Source organism: Tachypleus tridentatus, chromosome 5, assembly GCF_004210375.1.
Source record: "Tachypleus tridentatus isolate NWPU-2018 chromosome 5, ASM421037v1, whole genome shotgun sequence".
Classification (NCBI taxonomy): Eukaryota; Metazoa; Arthropoda; class Merostomata; order Xiphosura; family Limulidae; genus Tachypleus; species Tachypleus tridentatus.
In genome coordinates, this window is record NC_134829.1 from 19,946,129 (window position 1) to 19,967,551 (window position 21,423).

Sequence of the window (21,423 nt, forward strand, 5' to 3'; positions counted from 1 at the left end):
ACTTGGTTCTCTTTAAAACAATGTAATTTATTAGCTCCAAAAACAAGAGTTTTAGTGTACTAAAGTAGCCATCAAAGTTTTACAAAATACTTTGTGTTTCTGTGCAAATGCTGATACATCAATGAAAGAATTAGTTAATGATCATCATTTACAAGAATAGAAAATTTTTATCGACTTATCTAAAGTTAGTCTAAAAGCTGTAGTTTTCCACAATGAGAACACTAAGCCATCGATTCCTGTTGCTCATGCTGTAAACATGAAATAAACTTATCAAAACATGCAGTTTATACTTGAGGCCATCCTATATTATCACTTTAGGTGGAACATGTCTGACGATTTAAAAATTAATGCATTGCTGCTAGGTCTACAGAGTTTATATACCAATCATTGTTTAATTTTGTGTCTCTGGAACAGCCGAGATGATAAAATTCATTTTAAAAAAAAGAACAAACCAGTAAGAGAGAATTGTATACCAGAGATACAGAATATCGAGTATCAACCTTTAGTGAATCCTCAAAATAAGTTTCTGCTCCACATTATATTAAATTGAAATATATGAAGAATTTTGTAAAATGAATGAACGAAAATGCTCATTTTTTTCGGATACTTATCTGACAAGTTTCCAAAATTCAGTAAAGTAAAACTGAAAGAAGGTATTTTTGTAAAGCTACAGATTTGGAAAATGCTGATGGATGATGATTTTGAAACAGTGCTCAGTCAAAAAGAACGTGCTGCCTGTAAATCATTGAAACTGGTCGTCAAGTCTTTCTAAGAAAATCGTAAAGACAAAAGCTATGCTTTCTCCAAGATATTTCTGCAATGGAACAGTAATATCAAAGCCAATGGAATCCTACAATAACACTGCACAACTTTTTTTTTTTTAAGTTCTGCTTCCTGAAAAGTTTTTGCTGATTGTGACAGGTACCTGGTGGGTATGTACAAATATAGATTTGGTTTTGCTTCATCACGTAGGAACTCTGAGAAATAGTCAGTTAACTGTTCAGCGGCAATAACGTATTTAATTGCATTTATGCTTCTAATACGCTATTAAGTTCAACATAATTAGAAGTGGTTTGCTCCTGATTTTCGTTTGTATTCAATGTACGGTGCATCACGTTGCAGTGTCCAACAGTAGTCAGCAAGCATTGACGGATTCCAGGTGCCCTGATATCGTTTTTCCATTATAGCAATGTCCTGGTAAAACCAAGATTTTGATGAAACGGTACATGATGAGCACATTTGGATGCGATTTTCGTGATCAGCAGACAAAAATCTATAAGGAACACCTAACAGTGTTCAAGAAGCAAAAATTTTGTTGTGCATTGTAATGGGAGATTACTGTTGGCTTATACAGCGAAAAACTGTGAACATACACAAAAGTTATTACAAGTCAAGTAGGTGTTTTGTACGAAAAATAAAAAAAAAAGTTCCATGATGAAAATTTTGAACAGATTTTAAATGTATTTTCAGTATATAATCTTATTATACTCATTGTTTTTTAAACTGGTATTGCTATTATGTATTGTTTTTAAGCATTCTTAAATACAATGTTCAATAAGTAAGTTAAGTTACTGAAGAAAAGTTATTTTTATGATATACGTATATGAATATTTATAATAAATCTATCATAACTTGAAAACTAAAGGCAAACAGTAATTTTTAACATGAGTTTTAAGATCAGAAAAAGTGAAATTACTCAGAAACAGTTACATTTTTTCTAGTACCAGAGGAAGAATAATTGTTTGTAGCCCAGTATTATAGTTTTTGCTTCTATATTTAACTTTCAAGATATATTTTTCATTTCCTTGTGTTTCATATCTAAAAGACTTATTGCTAATGTATTTCTAATAATTAACATATAACATATATAACACCTATCTGTCCTGAATAGAACGCTTACTCATTTCTCACATTCAGCTTTATAAGGTGTTTTGCTACACTATAGTTTAAAGGATCTATATAAATAACCATGTCTAATCAATACTATTATAGAAGTTTATATTTTTACCTTTGTATAGATATTTTCTCTTTAAATATTAAATATATTAATACACTTGGGTGTTCTTTCCACTTCTATATGAAATCATTAACATTTAAAGTAAACAGTTAAAAGGTCAACACATAGAATCACCAAATGGCGTGGACATTTCATCCTTATTAGATGTTTAAGTTGATTCATCACAGTTAGTGGTATGTCAACCTCTTACTAAGAAAAGATGGGTGATATAATTCAAAGTTCAATATGGTAGAAAATAAAAGTTGAACAACTCAATTATAATACACAGTGTAAATCATTGTTTATCTTTATACATTTATTACTTATATATAGATCTCATACGTTATACTTATTGCTCAAACACTATTTAATCATATATTTTCTACAAAAATTCATAAACAGTAGATCATAAATTTTGTGTTCACCATACTTTAATTTAATTAGTGATGTTAGTCTTAGTCTTGAAACTGCCATATGTTCATTATTCCGTGATCTCACTATAGAAAGCGTGGACTACCAAAAATATTGTCTACCATTTATATGATATCAATTTATAAAGAACGTTCATATAAATTTAAGTAAAAACCATTCCAGAAATTTAGTAACATGATTAGATTTATCTCTGAAGACTGCTGGGCAAAGGTGACTTGACTCTGTTTTTTATAAATAAATCCGTATTGTTTATTATTGTCATATAATAAGTGTTTTAGTTTTTACATCTTAAACATCAATAAAATTGTTATAAAGTTTACGAAAATTAGTAAAGTTCACTGTACTGGCAGAAATACATTAAGTAAGGTAGTGAACCAACATGATTTTTTTTAAGATATACAGTTACAAAAAACAAACTTATGTTGAATCTATACTAAATGTATAACAACTTTATTGAGTTACAGAAACATCCAAACACATAACAATAAGACTAATAACATTTCTTTACTGATCCTTCATTACAGGTTTCCGATGAAGAGACATGTAACAGCATCTGGATTGTGTATACTTTGTCAAGCACTCCTTGGTCAACGAGCCTTTTCATCCAGTACCGGAGTTCGTTGGATCAGTTGGAAATGCATTTTGCAAAGTCTTGATCAATACACCATGTCAGTCATTTACGTTACATCATTTGTTGAATTGTTTATCTTTAGGTGTCGCCCTCTTTTAAGTGATAAAAATAAATATACCCATAAAATAATCCTTTAAAACAGTGTTCTCTAGTGCAAATCTTGTAGTACATGTGGTGTACCTCATTAAGCTGATAGTGTTCTGTGCATATGTGTATTGCAGAGCATTCTCCTCTTCTAATATGATCACTATTTTAGAAATCATACGTCATACTAATATTAAAATTGCAAACAGTTATAAAAATCAAATAATTATGCTTTATTTAAATCTGAGGTTTCAGAAATTGCTCTTCTACAGATATTTAAATCATTCCAGAGCCTATAAAGCCACAGTATTTGCTAAACAAATTTCAAAAATAGGAACACCACGTGGTACCTAGTAATGTTCAGAGAAATGTTTTTGTTTTGATATGACTTTGTTTTCTCTAATTGTTGAAATGATACAACTAACTGAAAAACAATAATGTCCATAACATAATGTTTAAATAAAATTGTCATCTTTCTTTGCAGTGGCTTAGAATAGTTGTATACTAACAAGATTATCACATGCAATATTATGTATTGACAATGTACAAATTCACGCAGATTTACGTGCAAGTCTTAATCTGAATACTTGGTAAACAAGGACTGCAAAGTCCTTTTAACTCATCTGTTAAGATCCATGGTTATTATTAACAGGTGACTTTAATAATAACTTTCCTTAAGATTTCCAAATAACAATATCAATTTCATCTTTTTCATCTAACTTTGATTTACAAACTGTACTCCTCAGAATCTCCACCACAACTTAGTTAAATAGATCGACTGGTTATCGCAAAACTGTTCTAACTGTGAAATAACCAGTTGGTTATCAGAAGACAAACTATACATAATTCCTATAGTTAAACAAAACTAGATAGTTTGAACAACAAGGAAAGCCACTTGTGAATGAGACGTTCTCGGGTTAAGGTCACCCTGAGATGACTAAATATGAAATGTCACATACTATTGTTGTCTTTGTAATGACGTAACAAGATTATGTCTCACAACATCCACAGCCGCGAAACGTGGTTCAGAAACGTTTACGTCATCAGGAATGTGACATTCTCAGGCTAAGACCTTAATGGGATGACTCGGAAAATGGTAATGCACACCATTGTTTTCATCATTATAATGCAACATTTAATGACATATATTTTTATTCTATTTCGTCGAGTCTTTGGCCACCTGATTGTCTCTGAGCATCATCTCTTTCCAGAGATCCAAAGATAAGTGCATCCTCACGAATGCAACGTCCTAAGGTTGTTGTTACAGTGGAATTATCAGATGATGTATGGTTGTATATGCCATTGTAGCCATCATGATAATATAGGATGTGATATCACACTTTTTCATCACATTTCAGCGTATCCTCAATAAAAAGATGCAGTTTTGGAATGTTGTCACCATACCTCACTGACTTGGAAGGCTCCAGTCTGACTTGTAATCCAAATGGATCACAGAAGTATGCAACCTACTCCATCTAATATTCTGCAATAAAGCACACTAAACATTGTCCAGCGCGCACATTTCATCACTTTCCTTGGCAACGCGTCTCTCGAATCAGTGCCTAGTGATGCCAGGTTCTTTATTAAAGAGTGTGTTAGTGTCTCATAGAAACCACTTCTGTAGGCCTCTAGGTGTTCAATTTGCTTAAGGATACTTACAACAACAGAACTTCGCTTTAGATCAATGAACATCCTAGGCAATTAAGCTCAATGAAGTTGCTTTTGTAAAACAGGATATAGATTTATGGTATGAAATAGTTGTTTAGCATACAACAAAATACATTCTAAAACATTTTAATCGTGATTAATTATATTTATAATGCTTTTTCCAAATTTATAATCAATAGACCGTGTTTATTACAGTTACGTAGCAAAATAACAGCTTTTATTTTCAAAAGTCGAAGAAATATTTCAATCCTTTCAATTGTGTGTGATTAAGTACAAACATGAATAATGGACTATTTGTGCTTCGCCCACCACGAGTATTGAAACCCGTTTTGTAGCAGTGTGAGCCCGTAGATCTTTCACTGTGCCACTGAGGGGCGTCAACATGTAACTTTGAGTTTTAAAATATTTATAGATTTCTCCACTCACAGCAGAATTCATATGTTTTACACCATTTGTTCACATGCTTCCCACATCCAACCTAATAGAAGCATTCTCTTACTTTCTCCATTGTATATTTAAAACCAAAATGTTTAGTCATTGGAAGGTTTTGGACATGATAGTAGAGAGTACATAAATAACTATCGTATTTGTTGAATAGATATCTTCCCATTTTCAACATAGTAACATCTCTTATAAACATGAGTAAGTCTATCGTGCCCAATGCATCTTTGTTTTCAGGCTGTATGGGGTGGCTGCTTTGCCATGAGGGTCTTTTAGTATTATTCTTTAACCACTAAATAACTGGTTTAAAAATTTGTATCTCTTGCGTAAGTAGCTTCTATATGGGAGTTTTACACATTATTTTAACATCATCACTGTTGTTTGCACATCATGGACTACACTTTACTCTAATTTAGATTGTTCGCATTTTATCCCCTCGGCTTCTGTATTATTACTGTTTAGACTACATGAAAATATGATCTTTGGGATAATATATCAGCATTTCCATGGTCTTACCCAGAATAATGCATGACATTAAAGCTTTACTCTTCGAGTTTTTAGAATCTTGCTATTTGACCTTTTGTATTACGAAACTTTACGACATAGTTCAATGCTGCAAGATCTGTTTGGAACAGAAACTTTTCTCTAGATAGATAATTATGAAAGACGTTTGACTCGAACAAAATTTATTAGATCTTTTAACATTTTAGAACACCTCCCTTCTGTCGCATTCATTGCCTTGCTATAGTCAGTAATCGTATTTACTTTTCCATGTTTCACTTGTGACAAACTGGTGTCATTGCAAAATCACCACCATCTATACGCATAATGATCGGATCTTCAAGAGTTGGGTATGCCAATGCTAGAGTAGTGATCAGTTCCATCTTCAGTTTATTAAATGCTTGTTCACAACCAGCGTCTAACAAAAGTTATTTGGATATGAGTAATTTACGTAAAATACTAGTTGTATCAGAGAATTCCTTCAGATTCTCACTCTTTGATCATTTTAGAATCTTTCTTAGCCATTCCTAACCATTATTGAAGGTTTTCTCATGTATGATTATGTTATCCAAGTAAATAAGTGTGGTGTTCTTGGATAGTTCAGTCAGAAACACTCTACTTGCTTTAATAACAGCTACTTGTCAATGTCCTTTCTTAAAATGCAATGTTGACATCATTTCAGTTCAGATAGATCAGCCAAGATATAATCAGTCTTTGGCCATGGATATTCATCCTTTGACTTTATTCACCATCCATTAATTTATTCAAAACCCTGTGGATTCATCCTTCTTCGCAAGTACTGTAGGTGGTTCCCATGAAGTAGCATTTGGTTCTATCACTCTTTATTCCTTCATGGCTCCTATCTGTTTGAACGTCTCAGCCTGTTTAATAAGCAGATGATATCTGGCTGACAGCTCTTTGAACAACATCTACATTATCAATCTATACCTGTTTAGAGTAACTCATGAGGTCTACAAGAAAAGATGTTTTGATATTTCGTCAACAAGTTATTCACGTGTAACTATTCACGTTTATCAGTTGTAAGACCTACACAGCTCCAAACATTCAGCTCTTCTTAGTGAGATTATTAGCTGTCCTTATGTAACGGATTTACATTGACTTCCTACATTTTTCTTCAAAAAGAACTACTTCTGATGTTTCTTAATGAGGAAGCACTATCCATGCAGCCACACTGACCACTCCGAAAAAGTAACATCATGTCTTTCCTTTTAAGAATCAAAAACCGTAAACAATCTTTTTTCTGAAGATAATTGATTCTCATGCAGTCCATAAAAGTCACAAAGTAATGAAACATCATTACAGAATTACATTGGCCGTTCCATCATCTCGCTTCACTTGTTTACTGACATGCATGCGCTGGAGCTTCGACGATAAGGAAATGAGTGAAGGAAAAAACAAAAGTCAAATCTTAATCTTGATATTCTTACGATTGTTTTTCTGTCTCTTTATCCAATCCATATTTCTTTCCTATTCATTCCATATTTTATTTAAGTTTTTTCCTTTTCCTGTCGTTTTTCTTTTATTTCATTTCCCCCTTATTCTTTTCTTTTTTTTCTTCAATCTCTCTCCGATAGTGTATGTTTTTCTCCAAAGTGGGAGTCAAATGATCCCTCGAGACCCCATTGTAAGCGGGCACGATAAATACTGTCATGGATTTCCTAATCATAAGTTAACAAACTATTTTAAGCTAGCTTTATCTAGCATTGACGTCTCTACATGTTGTATGCATCATTATCTATTCTTTATTCATATCGTGAGGCAGTTTCATGTCTTTCATTACTAAATGAGGTCAAACTATTGTAACTGTAAAACTAGCACCAATTAAACATATTGTAAGACTTCACACCACTAAACCTGTGGTTTTCTTGACTATTTTCTTTAAATAGTGAAGTTATTATTTCATTTCGGACAGATGGGATAGTGTCAAATTTCTAATTAGTCTTACGTTATTACTTCAATCTGATTAACTATAGAGACTCGTTTCAGGGTATTGTTTTCTTGATGTCTTAACACCTGTTGATTTCTCACAGTCTCAGCTGTAAATTACGAGTTTATCTCATCATTATATTTTCTGGTATCATTTGGAATGTGTGTGTGTGTGTGTGTTTGATGGCAAAACCACTATCTTCTCTGTCCATTGAGGGAAACCAAACGTCTTATTTTAATGTTTTCATACTTCACCTATTCAATCTGGAACTATTTCAAACTGAACCTGGAATGGTTCTTATAGTACCTTCTCATCATAATCTGGTGGGTTTTTTTTCTTTTTAGTGATACTGAACTGACCATCTAAATTCTGGAACTATTTTTGTAACTTTCTTTGCTGGAGTAGTATGGGAAGGTTTAAGGCTATATTAATGCCACCATTAAAATGCACAATGTTTTGTAGCTAACAAAGAAATTTAAAAAAAATGAAATTATAGCTTATACCAGTACGTACAAGTGCACTGTTGTTGTTCTTTTCTGCGTTAAAGGGTATGCTATGCACTTATATAAGTTATGAGGTCTCTTTGATCGCTTTGTTTGTTTGTGTATAAGTAGTGAACTATACAAAATTTATATATTGCCCACAGAAAGTGTTAAGCCCCTGTTTAAGTGTTATAAGTTTTCAAGGCTACTGCTGAGCAGTAGAGGGCCTCAGTAAAAATGTTATCTTGTCTTGGATATTTTATACGGCTATTTCAGGTTTTAAAGGGAAAACAAGGGTTTTATTCACACTCGATTCTATCTTGTGTTTAGTTCTACCGTGATTCATCTCGAGAAATGGAAAGCTGTTGAACTATATTGATACAGGAGCATTTATTGTTTACTTCGTCCATACGATTATACGAGATACATTGTGTTTTGTTTTTGTTATTTCGTCTTAAATAAATATTGATTCACTTAACATCAAAGGTAACCAGTCTGTTTACCTCTCACGCTCAAATAGGAATTATTCTGAAATTGCTGGTTCGGCCCATTTTTATAAAGGGCGCCAATCTAATGATTTTGGAATTTCGCACAAAGCTACTCAAGGGCTATCTGTGCTAGCCGTCCCTAATTTAGCAGTGTAAGACTAGAGGGAAGGCAGCTAGTCATCACCACCCACCGCCAACTCTTGGGCTACTCTTTTACCAACGAATAGTGGGATTGACCGTCACATTATACACCCCCACGGCTGAGAGGGCGAGCATATTTAGCGCGACGCGGGCGCGAACCCGCGACCCTCGGATTACGAGTCGCACGCCTTACGCGCTTGGCCATGCCAGGCCCACCCAATCTAATATTTGTGGAGAAAGAATTTTATATGAGAGAATACCACAAAGTCATTTTTACTACAGCTTCGAAGTTGCAGATCATAAATAGGATATTGCCCTAAATATTACTCAACAATATTTTTTTTCTATAGGCGTTAATGGTTATATTTTCAATATTGTAAAATTTTAATTTTGTTTATTGTTTTTAGCTAACCAGGTAGCGCAGAAACGAAACTTGATTATGTTTTACGTTTGTATCTGAAGTAGAGTTTAAATGAAACACGTATGTTGATAAAAAGTGGAAAATCTAGTATAGTAATTGAAGTTAGTTGTGTAATGAGTTTGTTTTTGATTATTGCGTTGGTTTTTTAATTTTGTCAATATGTTGAAGGAATATTATCGAACATTCTACTTATTTTGTATTTTATGTTTTTGTGAAGTTTGTAGTGGTCCGTCACCCTTTCCAAAACTTCTAGTTGTTTCAACGGATGGTTTTAGACATGATTATTTACATCAAGTTCCAACTCCAAATTTGCATCTTTTAATGAAGGAAGGGGTTCATGCCCCTTGGATGAAAAATGTTTATGTTACCAAAACATTGCCAAATCACTTTTCCATAATGACGGGATTCTATGCGGAGTCACATGGAATAGTTGGAAATACGATGTTCGATCCTGTCCTTAATAAATCGTTTTCAGATGAGAAAACTCCAGAGTGGTGGGATAATGGACACGTCATGCCAATTTTGGTAAGGAAAGTTAGTAAAATAAAGCTGGATCTGCTGTTGGTTCATTAGTTAGCCATTTATTACAATATTGTAAAAGATTAATCATATTTTTAAGTTACCATATGAAACTTCAAAAATGAAAGTTAATGTTACTTACTGTATATTAAAGTAACTGTTGTTGAAATTGACGATAAACCCTTCTACTCCTAATTTTTCTTGTGAGTAAGCACTTGTATTTCAATATCGAGTATGTGTAGTTTTAGCATAAATGGATGGTAAATCCATCAGGATTACTTATGTTGGAAAGGACTATGTAAGACTAAGAAGAGAATAAAATGATAAGAGGCTATTCAAAATCCATTGAAGTCACCCCTTAATATCTCACATGTGAGCCAACAACAAAAACTTAAAGTTAATTAAATGTAGTTCTTTGCATAAATATACTTATTCTATCAAATTGTAAAATCCGAACTTGCACCATACATAAATACTACCATGTTATTATGCAAACCACTGTGCATCTCTGTAACTAAGAACAATAATTTTGTAGAATAACATTACTTTAGGAAGAAGTTAATGGAAGGCTAACTAGTCCATCAAGGTTATCTTTCAATCTGTCAAAACAACTAAATCCCAATTAAAATTAATTGCCTACACTTTACAGAAAAAATTTTATTTCACATCACACAACTAGGTAAACCATATTACCAGATTATAACAGAAAAATCATTTTACCAAAGAAACTTTATGCAACTACTTCTATAAAATCTAAACTTATTGCTGTAGATAGCTATCAAAATTAAATTTTCAGTTTAAGAAAATGTTAACTTTAGGAAGCTCATTGTTTTCATGCAAGTTGCAAAGAAAAAAAGGCTGGGATGAATTTTCATTATGGTTTGCAAATGACAATGAAAGATTTTACAAAATTACAAAATATGAATTTTTAAATGTTTTTAGGTAAATGTTTCCATATTTAACATCATCAGTTGCTATTTTTATTTTTAAGAATGTTATGCATTTGCAGTAAAGTTTTGTAATGTACATTAAGTGCAGTTTCTGTAATTTCACTTTAAAACATTATTTTGTAACATTGAGGTTTTATAGTAGAGCTAACAATGTAATTGAGTGTACATGTAACAAAGGAATATGATCATATGAAAACTGATAATATATATATGTAGCTTTACAGCAGTGTTAATAGTCACTAATCAAAACTTTGGCAATTAACTACAATGACTGGATATCCTTTAATGTTTTTGCTTTATCGCTACTCTTATACTGATGTATCAAACTATAAGACATACATCTGTTGCTAGTATATCTTAAGTTAGTACACACAACTTCTATATTGAAAAGAAAAATAATGTTCCAAGTCAAGTAAACTACTGTGATCAAGCATACAAGTAAATGAAAAATAAATTAAGTTCTAATTTTTTTTCGCTTGAAATTATACCAGACTACAGAATAACTTGATATTTAGAATTACATTAATTTATTAATTCTCTGTGTACTCTCTGTTCTGCATCACAGTTGGCAAACCAGTTTGAAGATGGTTCTCGTGTTAGTGGAGAAATGATGTGGCCAGGAGGTGATTCACTGATTCGCAACATGAAGCCTTTTTATAATACTGCTTTTAATGCAAGTATCTCCTTCAAAGAGCGAGTTGACATTGTGATATCTTGGCTGAATAATGAAAAGTTTCCTGCTAACTGTGTCTTTCTTTATTTTCAAGAACCTGATCATACTGGCCATAAGTTTGGACCTAACTCTCCTGAGGTCAGAGATATGATAAAGCTTGTGGACAACACAATTGGCTATTTGATTAAAAAACTTAAAGAAGCTCAGCTGTATGAACTGCTTAATCTTATTGTATTAAGTGACCATGGAATGACTGAAGTACCTGATGGGAATTTAATAGAAATGGATTCAATTTTAGATCCATCATTGTATCTTGTATCGAGTGGAAGCCCTGTTTGGAACATAAGGCCTGTTGATACTGGTGAGTATCAATTATTTTGTCGAGTTCCAAATATTTATTGTTCTTGTCCATGAAATATTGTTGCCTGTAATATATTTCCACTGAAGTGTTGTAAACTTCTGGTAAAACTGGTGTATTTTAAAGATGTACTACGAGTGCAATAAGTAATACATATGCAGTATAGGTATTCCTGTTATTGGGTTGAGGAATAATTCGTGAGCGTTTTTTCAAGTTAACAAAATATATTCATAAATGAAACACTTTCACAAAATATTTCATGTCATTTGGTAGATATTTTTTTGCTCTAATAGATGGTGTGTTTGATTTTCATATGTCTTTAATTTTTGCTTTCATTTTCAGCTCATTAAATGGAATGTCAAGTGGACAAAATCGAGCATTTTCGACACCATCTGCTTTTCGCATTTAATTTCTTGCAATTTCGTTTCAAACAATGCATACTATATACCTAGGTATTACATGAAATAAAGTATCATAATAAATGTTTTGGGTGTAATAAGTTCATGCATTGAAGTATTGTATAGTCTTGCATGTAATGCTTGAAATAATTAAATTATTTAAAAACGCTCACGAATTATTCCTCAACCTAATATTTTAGCATGTCACTAAATGGAAAGAAATTACCACATCCTTTCATCTGATATACAGAACTAACATTGAACACTACAATTTTACAGTCACAAGTATTTTAAAACATTTAGAAATTCATTTTAATACAGCATTGTTTTAATATATTTTTCAATTTCACTTTAAAATATCTGAATTGCAATGCCAGTATCTCTATTTTTTATTCCAGTTAATAATCCCCTTTAGCTCTTATTTGACTTATTTTGACAAAATATCTCCAGAATTTCCTGTACAACAATGTGTATCTATTTGGATAAAACAGTATACCAACAAAATACATAATTCATAATATTCTTTATCATGCACCATAGTCTTCAAGATTACTTCTCTGATATTTTATTTGCACCAGAATCTTAAACATTATGTGAGACATAAATTTAGTTACAGTTTAATTGTTTACTTGGTGTATTTTCTAAAGTATATTTTAATCTATTAAGAAATTACTTTTTTTTGGTTTTCATATATGTTTGTTTATTTTCCAAAAGTTCTGTAGCTTCAGTAGATTATATACCGGTTCCAGTGCAATGAGTTATTGCACGAGTATTCTCACTTTAACATTACTTTTGGCTATAATCAAAATAATATTAATAGCTCCAAAGTTTTTACAATTATAATAGATACAATTTAGTTCTAAATTCATTTACTAAACCAACATTGAGAAACTTACAAAACATACTTTCCATTCACTTATACTATAGCTATTTCTCAGTCTCTGGGGTTTCCACACTTTACCCATCTAAACATTTAGAATGCTTGCTCCAGTCTTTTATACACTGCTTAATTGCTTTAAGCAGATTTCTCCACCAGCTTCAATGTGCCATCTGTCTATTCTTTTACTAGGTTAGCCTGAACAAAGGATCTTTTTGATTAGCAGGCTACATCCTCTTTCCTTCAGTTTTGTTACTTAGATTTTTGAAGTTTAGAGAACATTTTCTATTGCACTTGACTCTACTTTTTCCTGTTAGCAGAAAGAATGACAAATGAGTACTTAATTTTTCCTTCTGATATTGCTGTTCAGTTACATTATGGTTTAGCTATATGTTGTCCCCCACATTTACCAGATCAGCATATTTTGGCTTATCACTGCCAGGAAGAGGTTTGTTTAGATTTTCAATGAATGAACCCACATTCTTTACCTGTGAGAGGCCTAGATTGAAACATGTAATTACATTTAACAGATCACAGTTTTCTCATTTAACAGATCACAGTTTTCAGATTTGTCAAGACTGCACTGAAGTATTTACCTTCAATCAAACATTTGTCTGAAGCTTATCAACATTCCTGTCATCAAGATGGGTATTTTGTTGAGGTCTATCTTAGTCAGATTGTTGTTTTTCATTCTTTTTTTAATTTCCTGGCTGGTGTAATAGTGGGATTTATTGGGTAGAAAAGCTTTGTTAAAAAGCATTTGTTTACCATCCTCTGCCCTCATGGAGTTACAGAAATATCCTTTCTTCATCTCATTTTATTTGCTGGAGTTCCACAGATGTTAGAATCCTGAATTTAAACAGCCCATTTATATTCTTCTTTATCATCATTGACTTCTTATCTTTCTCGTGCTAATTTGGGAGTATTAACCCATAGTGTTCCCTCACCATTTTCTGTTGTAATATCTAGTTATTCGCCCAGTAGGGTCCATCTGTATTCTTGAGAATTTTCTGCTCAAGCAGACTCACTACAATGGCATCTGTGACTATTGTATGGGAAGGGGAGCATGATTACATCACTTCCTTAATATGTGGAGTTTTTCCATCAAGGATCCATGGTTACTTCATGTTCTGGCTTCAGGGATGGTCATTCACTTTACATCAACTCCAACAGTGCCTGCTAAACCTGTTGCCTTTTCACCTTCAACAGATTCAACAGATTCATGGCAAGTGAAGCTTTGTTCCCAGATCATTAGAGTTGTTAGTCAAAATTGCAGTAGAGAGGGTAAATTCCGTTGTTCCAGGATTTTATTGCCATTTATTCATTGTACCCAAGATGACAGAAAATTGACATCCTATTATCACTCGGTCTCAGCCCAACCAATTTTTAGATCCTTCTTGCTTTACAATGGAATCTTTTCTTCAACCACTTTTTACCAGGACTGTGGATAATCAAGTTTAATGTTATTGATGCTTATCTCCATATTCCCATAGCTGAATTTTCCTGAAGGTTTCTCATGTTCGTACATAAGATTTGGGTACGAAAGTTCCATGATCTACCTTTTGGTCTTGCATCAACACCATATATCTTCTGCAGAGTTGTTTGAGCTTTTTCTCCTCATCTGCATTCCTTGGGTTTGTGCGTGCACACATCGTTACATATACAACTGATGCCTTCTGTCTCCATCCCATCAATTAGCAAAACAACACTCAGATTCTCCTTTCAGAAGCCACAAAAGCAGTCTTCATTATCAGACTGAAGAAATTCATTTTGCCACTGATGCAGTATCTTATCCATTTGAGTGTGTTTCTCAATACTCACTTGAATCAAGTTAAACCAACCCCTGTCAGGCTTTAATTCATGGAAATAGCCATCAAGATTTTACTTTTTTCTTCTTCTCTGACTGCATGGATAGTTTTCTCTCTTTTGGGGATGTGGGCAACCCTCAAGCCTCATTCTTTTGGTATGAGTGCATATGAGGTTACATCAGTGGTCAGTACATGACCAGTAGATCATGCATTCTGACCTTTTGGATCATTCCTGCCTCATCACTCAGGAGCAACATTGTCGGTTGTGAATGGTGGTTGGATTGAAACAATTCTACTATTGGGATACCCCTTCCACCATCTTGTTGCAAAATCTACCTGTTAACAGACCTATCTCTTCAGGGATGGAGAGCTAAGCTTCAAGCTTGGGAGTTCCAGAATACTTGAACAGAAAATGAGTCTACCCTCTATGTCAATGTACTTGAACTTCTTGCAGTACATCAGGCAATGGTTCAATGTCGGTCTCTTTTGAGAGGAAAAATTGTTATGATGCATTCTGACAATTCCACAGTTGTATCATGGATTTATTGTCAAGGAAGTACACATCCTTGAGACCTTTATTTTCATTCTTTGGATCTTTTCTAATGGACTCATTTCCATCCTATCAGTTCTTTAGCATGTCATGTTTCAGGAGTGTTGAAATGTAATTACAGATCACTTGTATTGATCCATCCAGATTATTTTGATGGAATGGATGCTACGTCACAATTTTTAAGTGAATTTGCTCTCAGTTCAGGTCTCGATTGATCAATGCCTTTGTGACTCATTGGAATTCTCATATGCATTTCTTTTGATCTCCAGTATCTCATCCTCAAGCATTGGCACAAGATTCATTCAGTCTGGACTACACAGGTTTAAATCTGTATGTCCTTATCCTGATTAAGCTATTGCTCTGGATTCTGATTCTGATTCCTTTTAATTCCTGTCAAGTTCACTTCATGGCACCTTATTGGCCATCTCAAGCATGGTTTCTGCTTCTTCAATATCTGCAGAAGTGTCTACCTCCACCTCTTCCACATTAGCATTCTCTGTTTAGACAACCTCAATCAGACATTCTCCATCCAGATGTTTAGAAATTCAGTTGTTATGCTTGGAAGTTTGAAGTCCTTTGCCTGACATAAAGGTTTAACTTACAAGGTTTCTATGCAGTTAATTAAACCTCTCCATAGACCAAACACAATTTATCAAAGTAAGTAGAATATTTATCATCAGTGGTATATTAAAAGTAATTTAATTCCTCTTCATCCAAAAGTATCTATCATATCCTGTTTCCTAACTTGGGTTTTTGAGAAAGGTCTAGCTTTGTCTATGATGGCTTAACTTAAGTCATCCTTATTCACTATTTTGAAGTATTCTATATATTGGAAGGTTCTTTTGACTCTGCTGTTCTATTGGGTCTAATCAAATTCTTTCATATTCTTCAGCTCAAACACCCTTTTCAGTTACCAAATTGGGATTTTACATTTGTTTTACATACATTGTCTCATCCTCCTATTGAGTCCTTAGCTTCATGTTCTTCATTTCACCTTTCTCTTAAATTATATCTTTTGTTGTTATTGGTCTGTGGATGTTGTTAGTCTGAGTTGTTTGCAGTCCATGTGCATAGCACTCTCTATCATTTTACATTTGTCTTGCTTTACCCCAACAGGTCTTTTCTTCCTAGACTCTAACAACCAAGAAAGAGGAAAGATTATTTTCACCAATCCATTTGCCACCAATTTCTCACCTTTATATCTACACTGATCCTGATCATTTTGTGTGTCATATCTTTTGTGTGTCACATCTCACCAGATTTATTGTATCTCTTTGTCATTAACCACCAGGTTGAATTGCTCCTCTGAAAGTTTACTCTTGTGAGGGCTTGTTGCCACCCCCTGAAGTTATTTTGACTACATCTTGTTGACTCTAACTAGAGGCAAATATTTTTCTCAATCATATACTCATTTTATTTCCAGGGTTCCTTTATTTTTTTTCACTAAATCCCACTCTGTGCCAAGTGTTGCCCAGGTAGGTAAGCTCTCTCTTTTTAAATTTGCACTAGTAATCACTTTCTGTATAATTACTACAAATTACAATAGGCTCATTCAAAATGGGATGCTCATAAGACCATCTATAAGATGGCATTATCTCTAGGCTTTCACTAGAAAAATAACTCTCTTAGCCACAGTGACAGTTGTTTAGCCACAATTTCAGGTCGTCAAAAACTGTGTGATGCATGACTTTTAATTTTTTTTTTGCATCAATTTCATCCAGTAAAAAATAGTTGTAATTATGTGCAAATCTACAAGACATTAAGTTTTGTACTATTTTTTTATTCCCCAGCAATCTTCCCCACTAAAAAAAAACAAAACAAACAAAATAACAAAGTAAACATGATAAAGAGGAAAATAGAGAGATACATTTCTCCAAATAACACAGAAGCAGAAAAATGACTTAAAACTAGAATAAAGTAGCATGACTAGTAAGTAGATAAATACAATGGCAGCTCTTCAGCCAAATCATTCTCAACAAAAGATGTGGTAGAAGTTGACACCTGAGGTTCCGAAGCACGTTTCTTCAACAGGGAATGGTACCCATGTCTGTCTTTGTGAGTGACCCAGTATTTAAATGCAAAGTCGAAATATGATCTACACCCTTGTGCAACTTAATTGAAACAAGACAGAAAATTATAACTTTTTAATTTTTTTGCATTTTATTTCTGAGAATCCAAAAAATTACAAATTAATACATGATATAACCGCCTTTATTTTTCAGAAGATCATTAATCCGCTTTGCCATTGAATCCACGAGTTGACTGCAATCTTTACCAATTTTTGGATTGCTGTACCACACCTCAATTATGGCTTCAATTAGCTTATCTTTCATAGTACAGTCTCTTCCCCAAAGTCTTTCTTTACAAATCGCCCAAAGATTTTCAATAGGATTTTAAGTCTGGAGAGTTTCCAGGCCAGTCCAGCACCTTTATTTGTGTTGCAGTCATAAAATTCTTCACAAGTTTTGATGTGTGGCACAGAGCCAAATCTTGCTGAAAAAATGCCAGATCCATGTGGAAATCTCTTTTTCAATTCTGGAACGACTCTTCTCTGCGAAACTTTGATGTACTGTGGCCCTCGCATCATACCTTCTATGATATGTAAGTCTTCGACGCCATAGTAGCTGAAAAAGCCCCAAAACATCTTCTTCAAGGGATGTTTTACGAACTGATTGATGTGAGATTCTCAAATTTTCTCACCTGGAGATCTGCGAACATGCAGAATTCTTTGACCCTGTATGAAGAAATGAATCTCGTCACTGAATAACACCTTCCTCCATTCTTCTTGCATCCAGTTTTTGTATTTCAGACCCCATTGATACCACTTTTTCTTCATTAGTTGGTAAGAAGTTGTTTTCTGACTGGTCTCTTTGCCCTTCTAACGCAATTTCAAATGATGTAATATTCATCAAAATTTCGTCATATATCCCAAAACTAGATCGACCGTACTGCAAAACACAGCTAATGACACCGTCGGTATGAAAATATGACTATTAAAGGAAATCAGCAGGTACAGTGAGTCTACACTGGCCACCATGCTGAAAATATTGCAAAATCACCATTTATTTCAATTAATTTGCACAAGGGTGTAAAGATTTGAATAAGTTCAGTAACATTTCTGTCTTGGCCACAGACAGACTGCTTCTGACATCTGTTTTAATGCTGTTGTACCTGCTAATTCCCCACTCACAGTCAACAGATGTAACTGGAATTATTAATCCAATTGCTGCAAGCTGAGACAGATTTGGAAAAGTTTGATAGGTCTTGTGGATGTATTCCTTGTAGAAGCTCATCATGTTTCTGTTTTTGTGAGCATCCTGTTCCATTACGTTCCTTAGTAGCAGCCATTCAGTCAGTGCCTCATCCTCATTGACGAAAGGAGAGAAGTGCTGGATGAGTTTCTTCAGATCATCCTCATCAGATACTGCTCTGCTATGACATGGGCTAAATATTGAAAAAAATGACATGATGTTAGTGTCTGGGAATGCTACTTGTAGTCTTGTGACCACTTCTTCAACAAATGACTTAGCAGCTTATCTGTACTTTTCACGTTGTTTATCAATATCTTTATCATGGCCTCTGTAAGAAGTGTAACCACCGGCATCAGGAGCTTGTGGGAGTTCCTTCAGTGCAGTCTGTGTGTAAGGACCAGGGATGTGTACCAGCGACTGAATTGACAAAACTGACCCATCAATAATTGCTTTAGCCTGATCATAAGATAAATCAACTCTCTGTAGAAATCTTGACAAAAGTCCAAGAATGCCAACAGCATCAGCCAAAAAAAAAGTGTCATCATGACAAAGCTGTAACATGACATTTGCTGGACTAGACCATGTAGCAAGGATCGGCCTGGAGTACCATGTTCCATTGCTATGACCTGCAGGCAGCTTATCACAGATGCAATACAGTTGACTAGTGCTTGGACGAAATCATTAAAAGAGAGCCATCGTGTGAAGAACACTTGCTTGATTTTGTTGCTTTTCTCTCCATGTAATGCTTTGCTCTCTTTCAGAACCCAACACAACTTGGGAGAATATTTCAGGCTTTTTGCAAACTGGTTCAAAACTGAAATGTACTTCAGAAGGTATAGCACCTGGTTTGCTGCCTTTTCAACTGCCAACTGTGATCTGTGTGCCAAACAATGACTTGTTATTACCCAGGGGCATTTCTCCTTAAATTTTGGAGCAACACCTGTTTTTATTCCCACCATGACATTTGCACCATCAGTTGCAAGTCCAACCAAGTCAACATCAAACAATCCTCGATCTGCCATGACTGAGCACATTGTGTTGTAAATAGAATTAGCCCCAGTGTTAGTCAGCTCACGCATAGTAAGGAATCGACTTTTAACCTCACCTAATGATGAAAGATACCTGATATAAATTATCAGTATAGAGGTATTTCCTGCATCAGTTGCTTCAGCTGCTTCAAGAGCAAAAACTGGGAAAGGCGATGCCTGAAAGTCTGCCTGCATTTCATCCTGAACTACATGATTTAGGGCACTGTACATATCCAGAGACTGACTGTGGGTGTATATGAAACTCTCTGTTCCACTTTGTGACTGAGTCTGTAGTTTCTTTAGAGAGGTCACTCCCTGTTAAAAAATATATAAGAATTTGTGTTTTGAAATAAGGCCACCAATTAAAGTAATAAACAAAAATATTTGGAAGAATTGACTAGCTACTTAATTTTTCATAGATATTTTCAAAATGTTTCACTTTTAGAAAATTGTCAAATTGCCTTTTGTTTTAAGAAAATACTGTAGAAAACAGAAAATATCTTATTAGTACTAGAATGAAGAATATTCTTACATTGAATACTTGTAGTGAAAGGAGGGAATGAAACTTCACAGTTGGGATGGCTTCCTTTGCTTGTACAAGTAATGTGGCCATCTGTGTCTGAATGTCACCTTTTACACCCCACATACACATTCACAGCAGCAGTTGACATGTCCTTCTTCAAAACTTGTGATGCTACTGCACTGCTATGATCTTCTGACCGTACATGCTTCACCAAATCATCTTTTTTAGGCTTAGTAGCAGTTTTCCCAGTGTAGCTAAATATTTGTCTTCTTGTTGTTCCTGCATAATTTGCAATGAAATGTATTTTGTTGGGAAACATGTTCCAGGCAAGGAAACTGTGAAAACCAAGTTTCTTTAACAACTCTGTGAAAATCGTGGATATATTTTTTTTTCACACTGACAGTCTGATCACTGCTGCAAGCTTCAGTTTCTTCAAAGCTGTCTTTTATTTTAGAAGTGGATTTCCCACCATCAGTTGATGTTGTTGCTTCGACCTTCTTTTGAAATAAACTTGATATATCTAACTGTTTAGACGTATTTTTATCTGTTCTGGGAGTTGTCATGATCTCATTCAAACACGTGAAACGAAACTTGGGATTCCACTTCGATACAGACCATATGTTGGTTTGACGAAAGTCAAGTTTTCTCTGATTACTGTTTGTGGCCCCCAGCTAGTACAGCGGTATGTCTCCAGATTTACAATGCTAAAATCAGGGGTTTGATTCCCCTCGGTGGGCTGAGCAGATAGCCCGATGTGGCTTTGCTATAAGAAAAACACAGACACATACTGTTTGTGTACCACGGGCAGAATCAAACATGTAGCATAAGAAATGAAAATAAAAGAAATCACTAGCACAGCTGAGTGATATATTTTTTTTTAATTTAATTTATTAGTTGTCATATCCCTGAAATCATAAAAATACATATATAAAGAAAATATAGATTACAGTCAGTGGTAGTTTTTAAAGACGTTTCTAGTTTCTTCAACTCACTGGGGGATGCCTCTGGTCATTTGTCATTATTAATCGTGAGGATGGTGATAAAAACCACAAAAGCTGTTAAGACCGAAACTTGAGCAGAATAAATAAATAAAAACCATCCAAGACCAAAAAAGTATTATCTTTTGCCACTATGGCAAAACCAACACTAGATTTTTTAGCCACAGGCTGTTTCTTTTTGCCAATGGTGATGTGATTAACAGGTAGTAGAAGCCTAGTATCTTGTTATGGACCTCCACACGTGAACAGTCATGAGT

The 21,423-nt window shown here is 34.1% G+C and overlaps 1 protein-coding gene across 1 annotated transcript in view; it reads left to right on the forward strand.

The window, feature by feature from the left end:
- Nucleotides 1-9,229: 9,229 nt before the first annotated feature.
- LOC143250654 (ectonucleotide pyrophosphatase/phosphodiesterase family member 5-like) overlaps nucleotides 9,230-21,423 on the forward strand; it is a 28,718-nt gene continuing 16,524 nt past the window's right edge. The window contains exons 1-2 of the mRNA XM_076501517.1: nucleotides 9,230-9,758; nucleotides 11,268-11,736. Coding sequence (XP_076357632.1) covers nucleotides 9,393-9,758; nucleotides 11,268-11,736 — 835 coding nt within the window. The 5' untranslated portion in view covers nucleotides 9,230-9,392. The remainder of the gene's footprint in view (nucleotides 9,759-11,267; nucleotides 11,737-21,423) is intronic.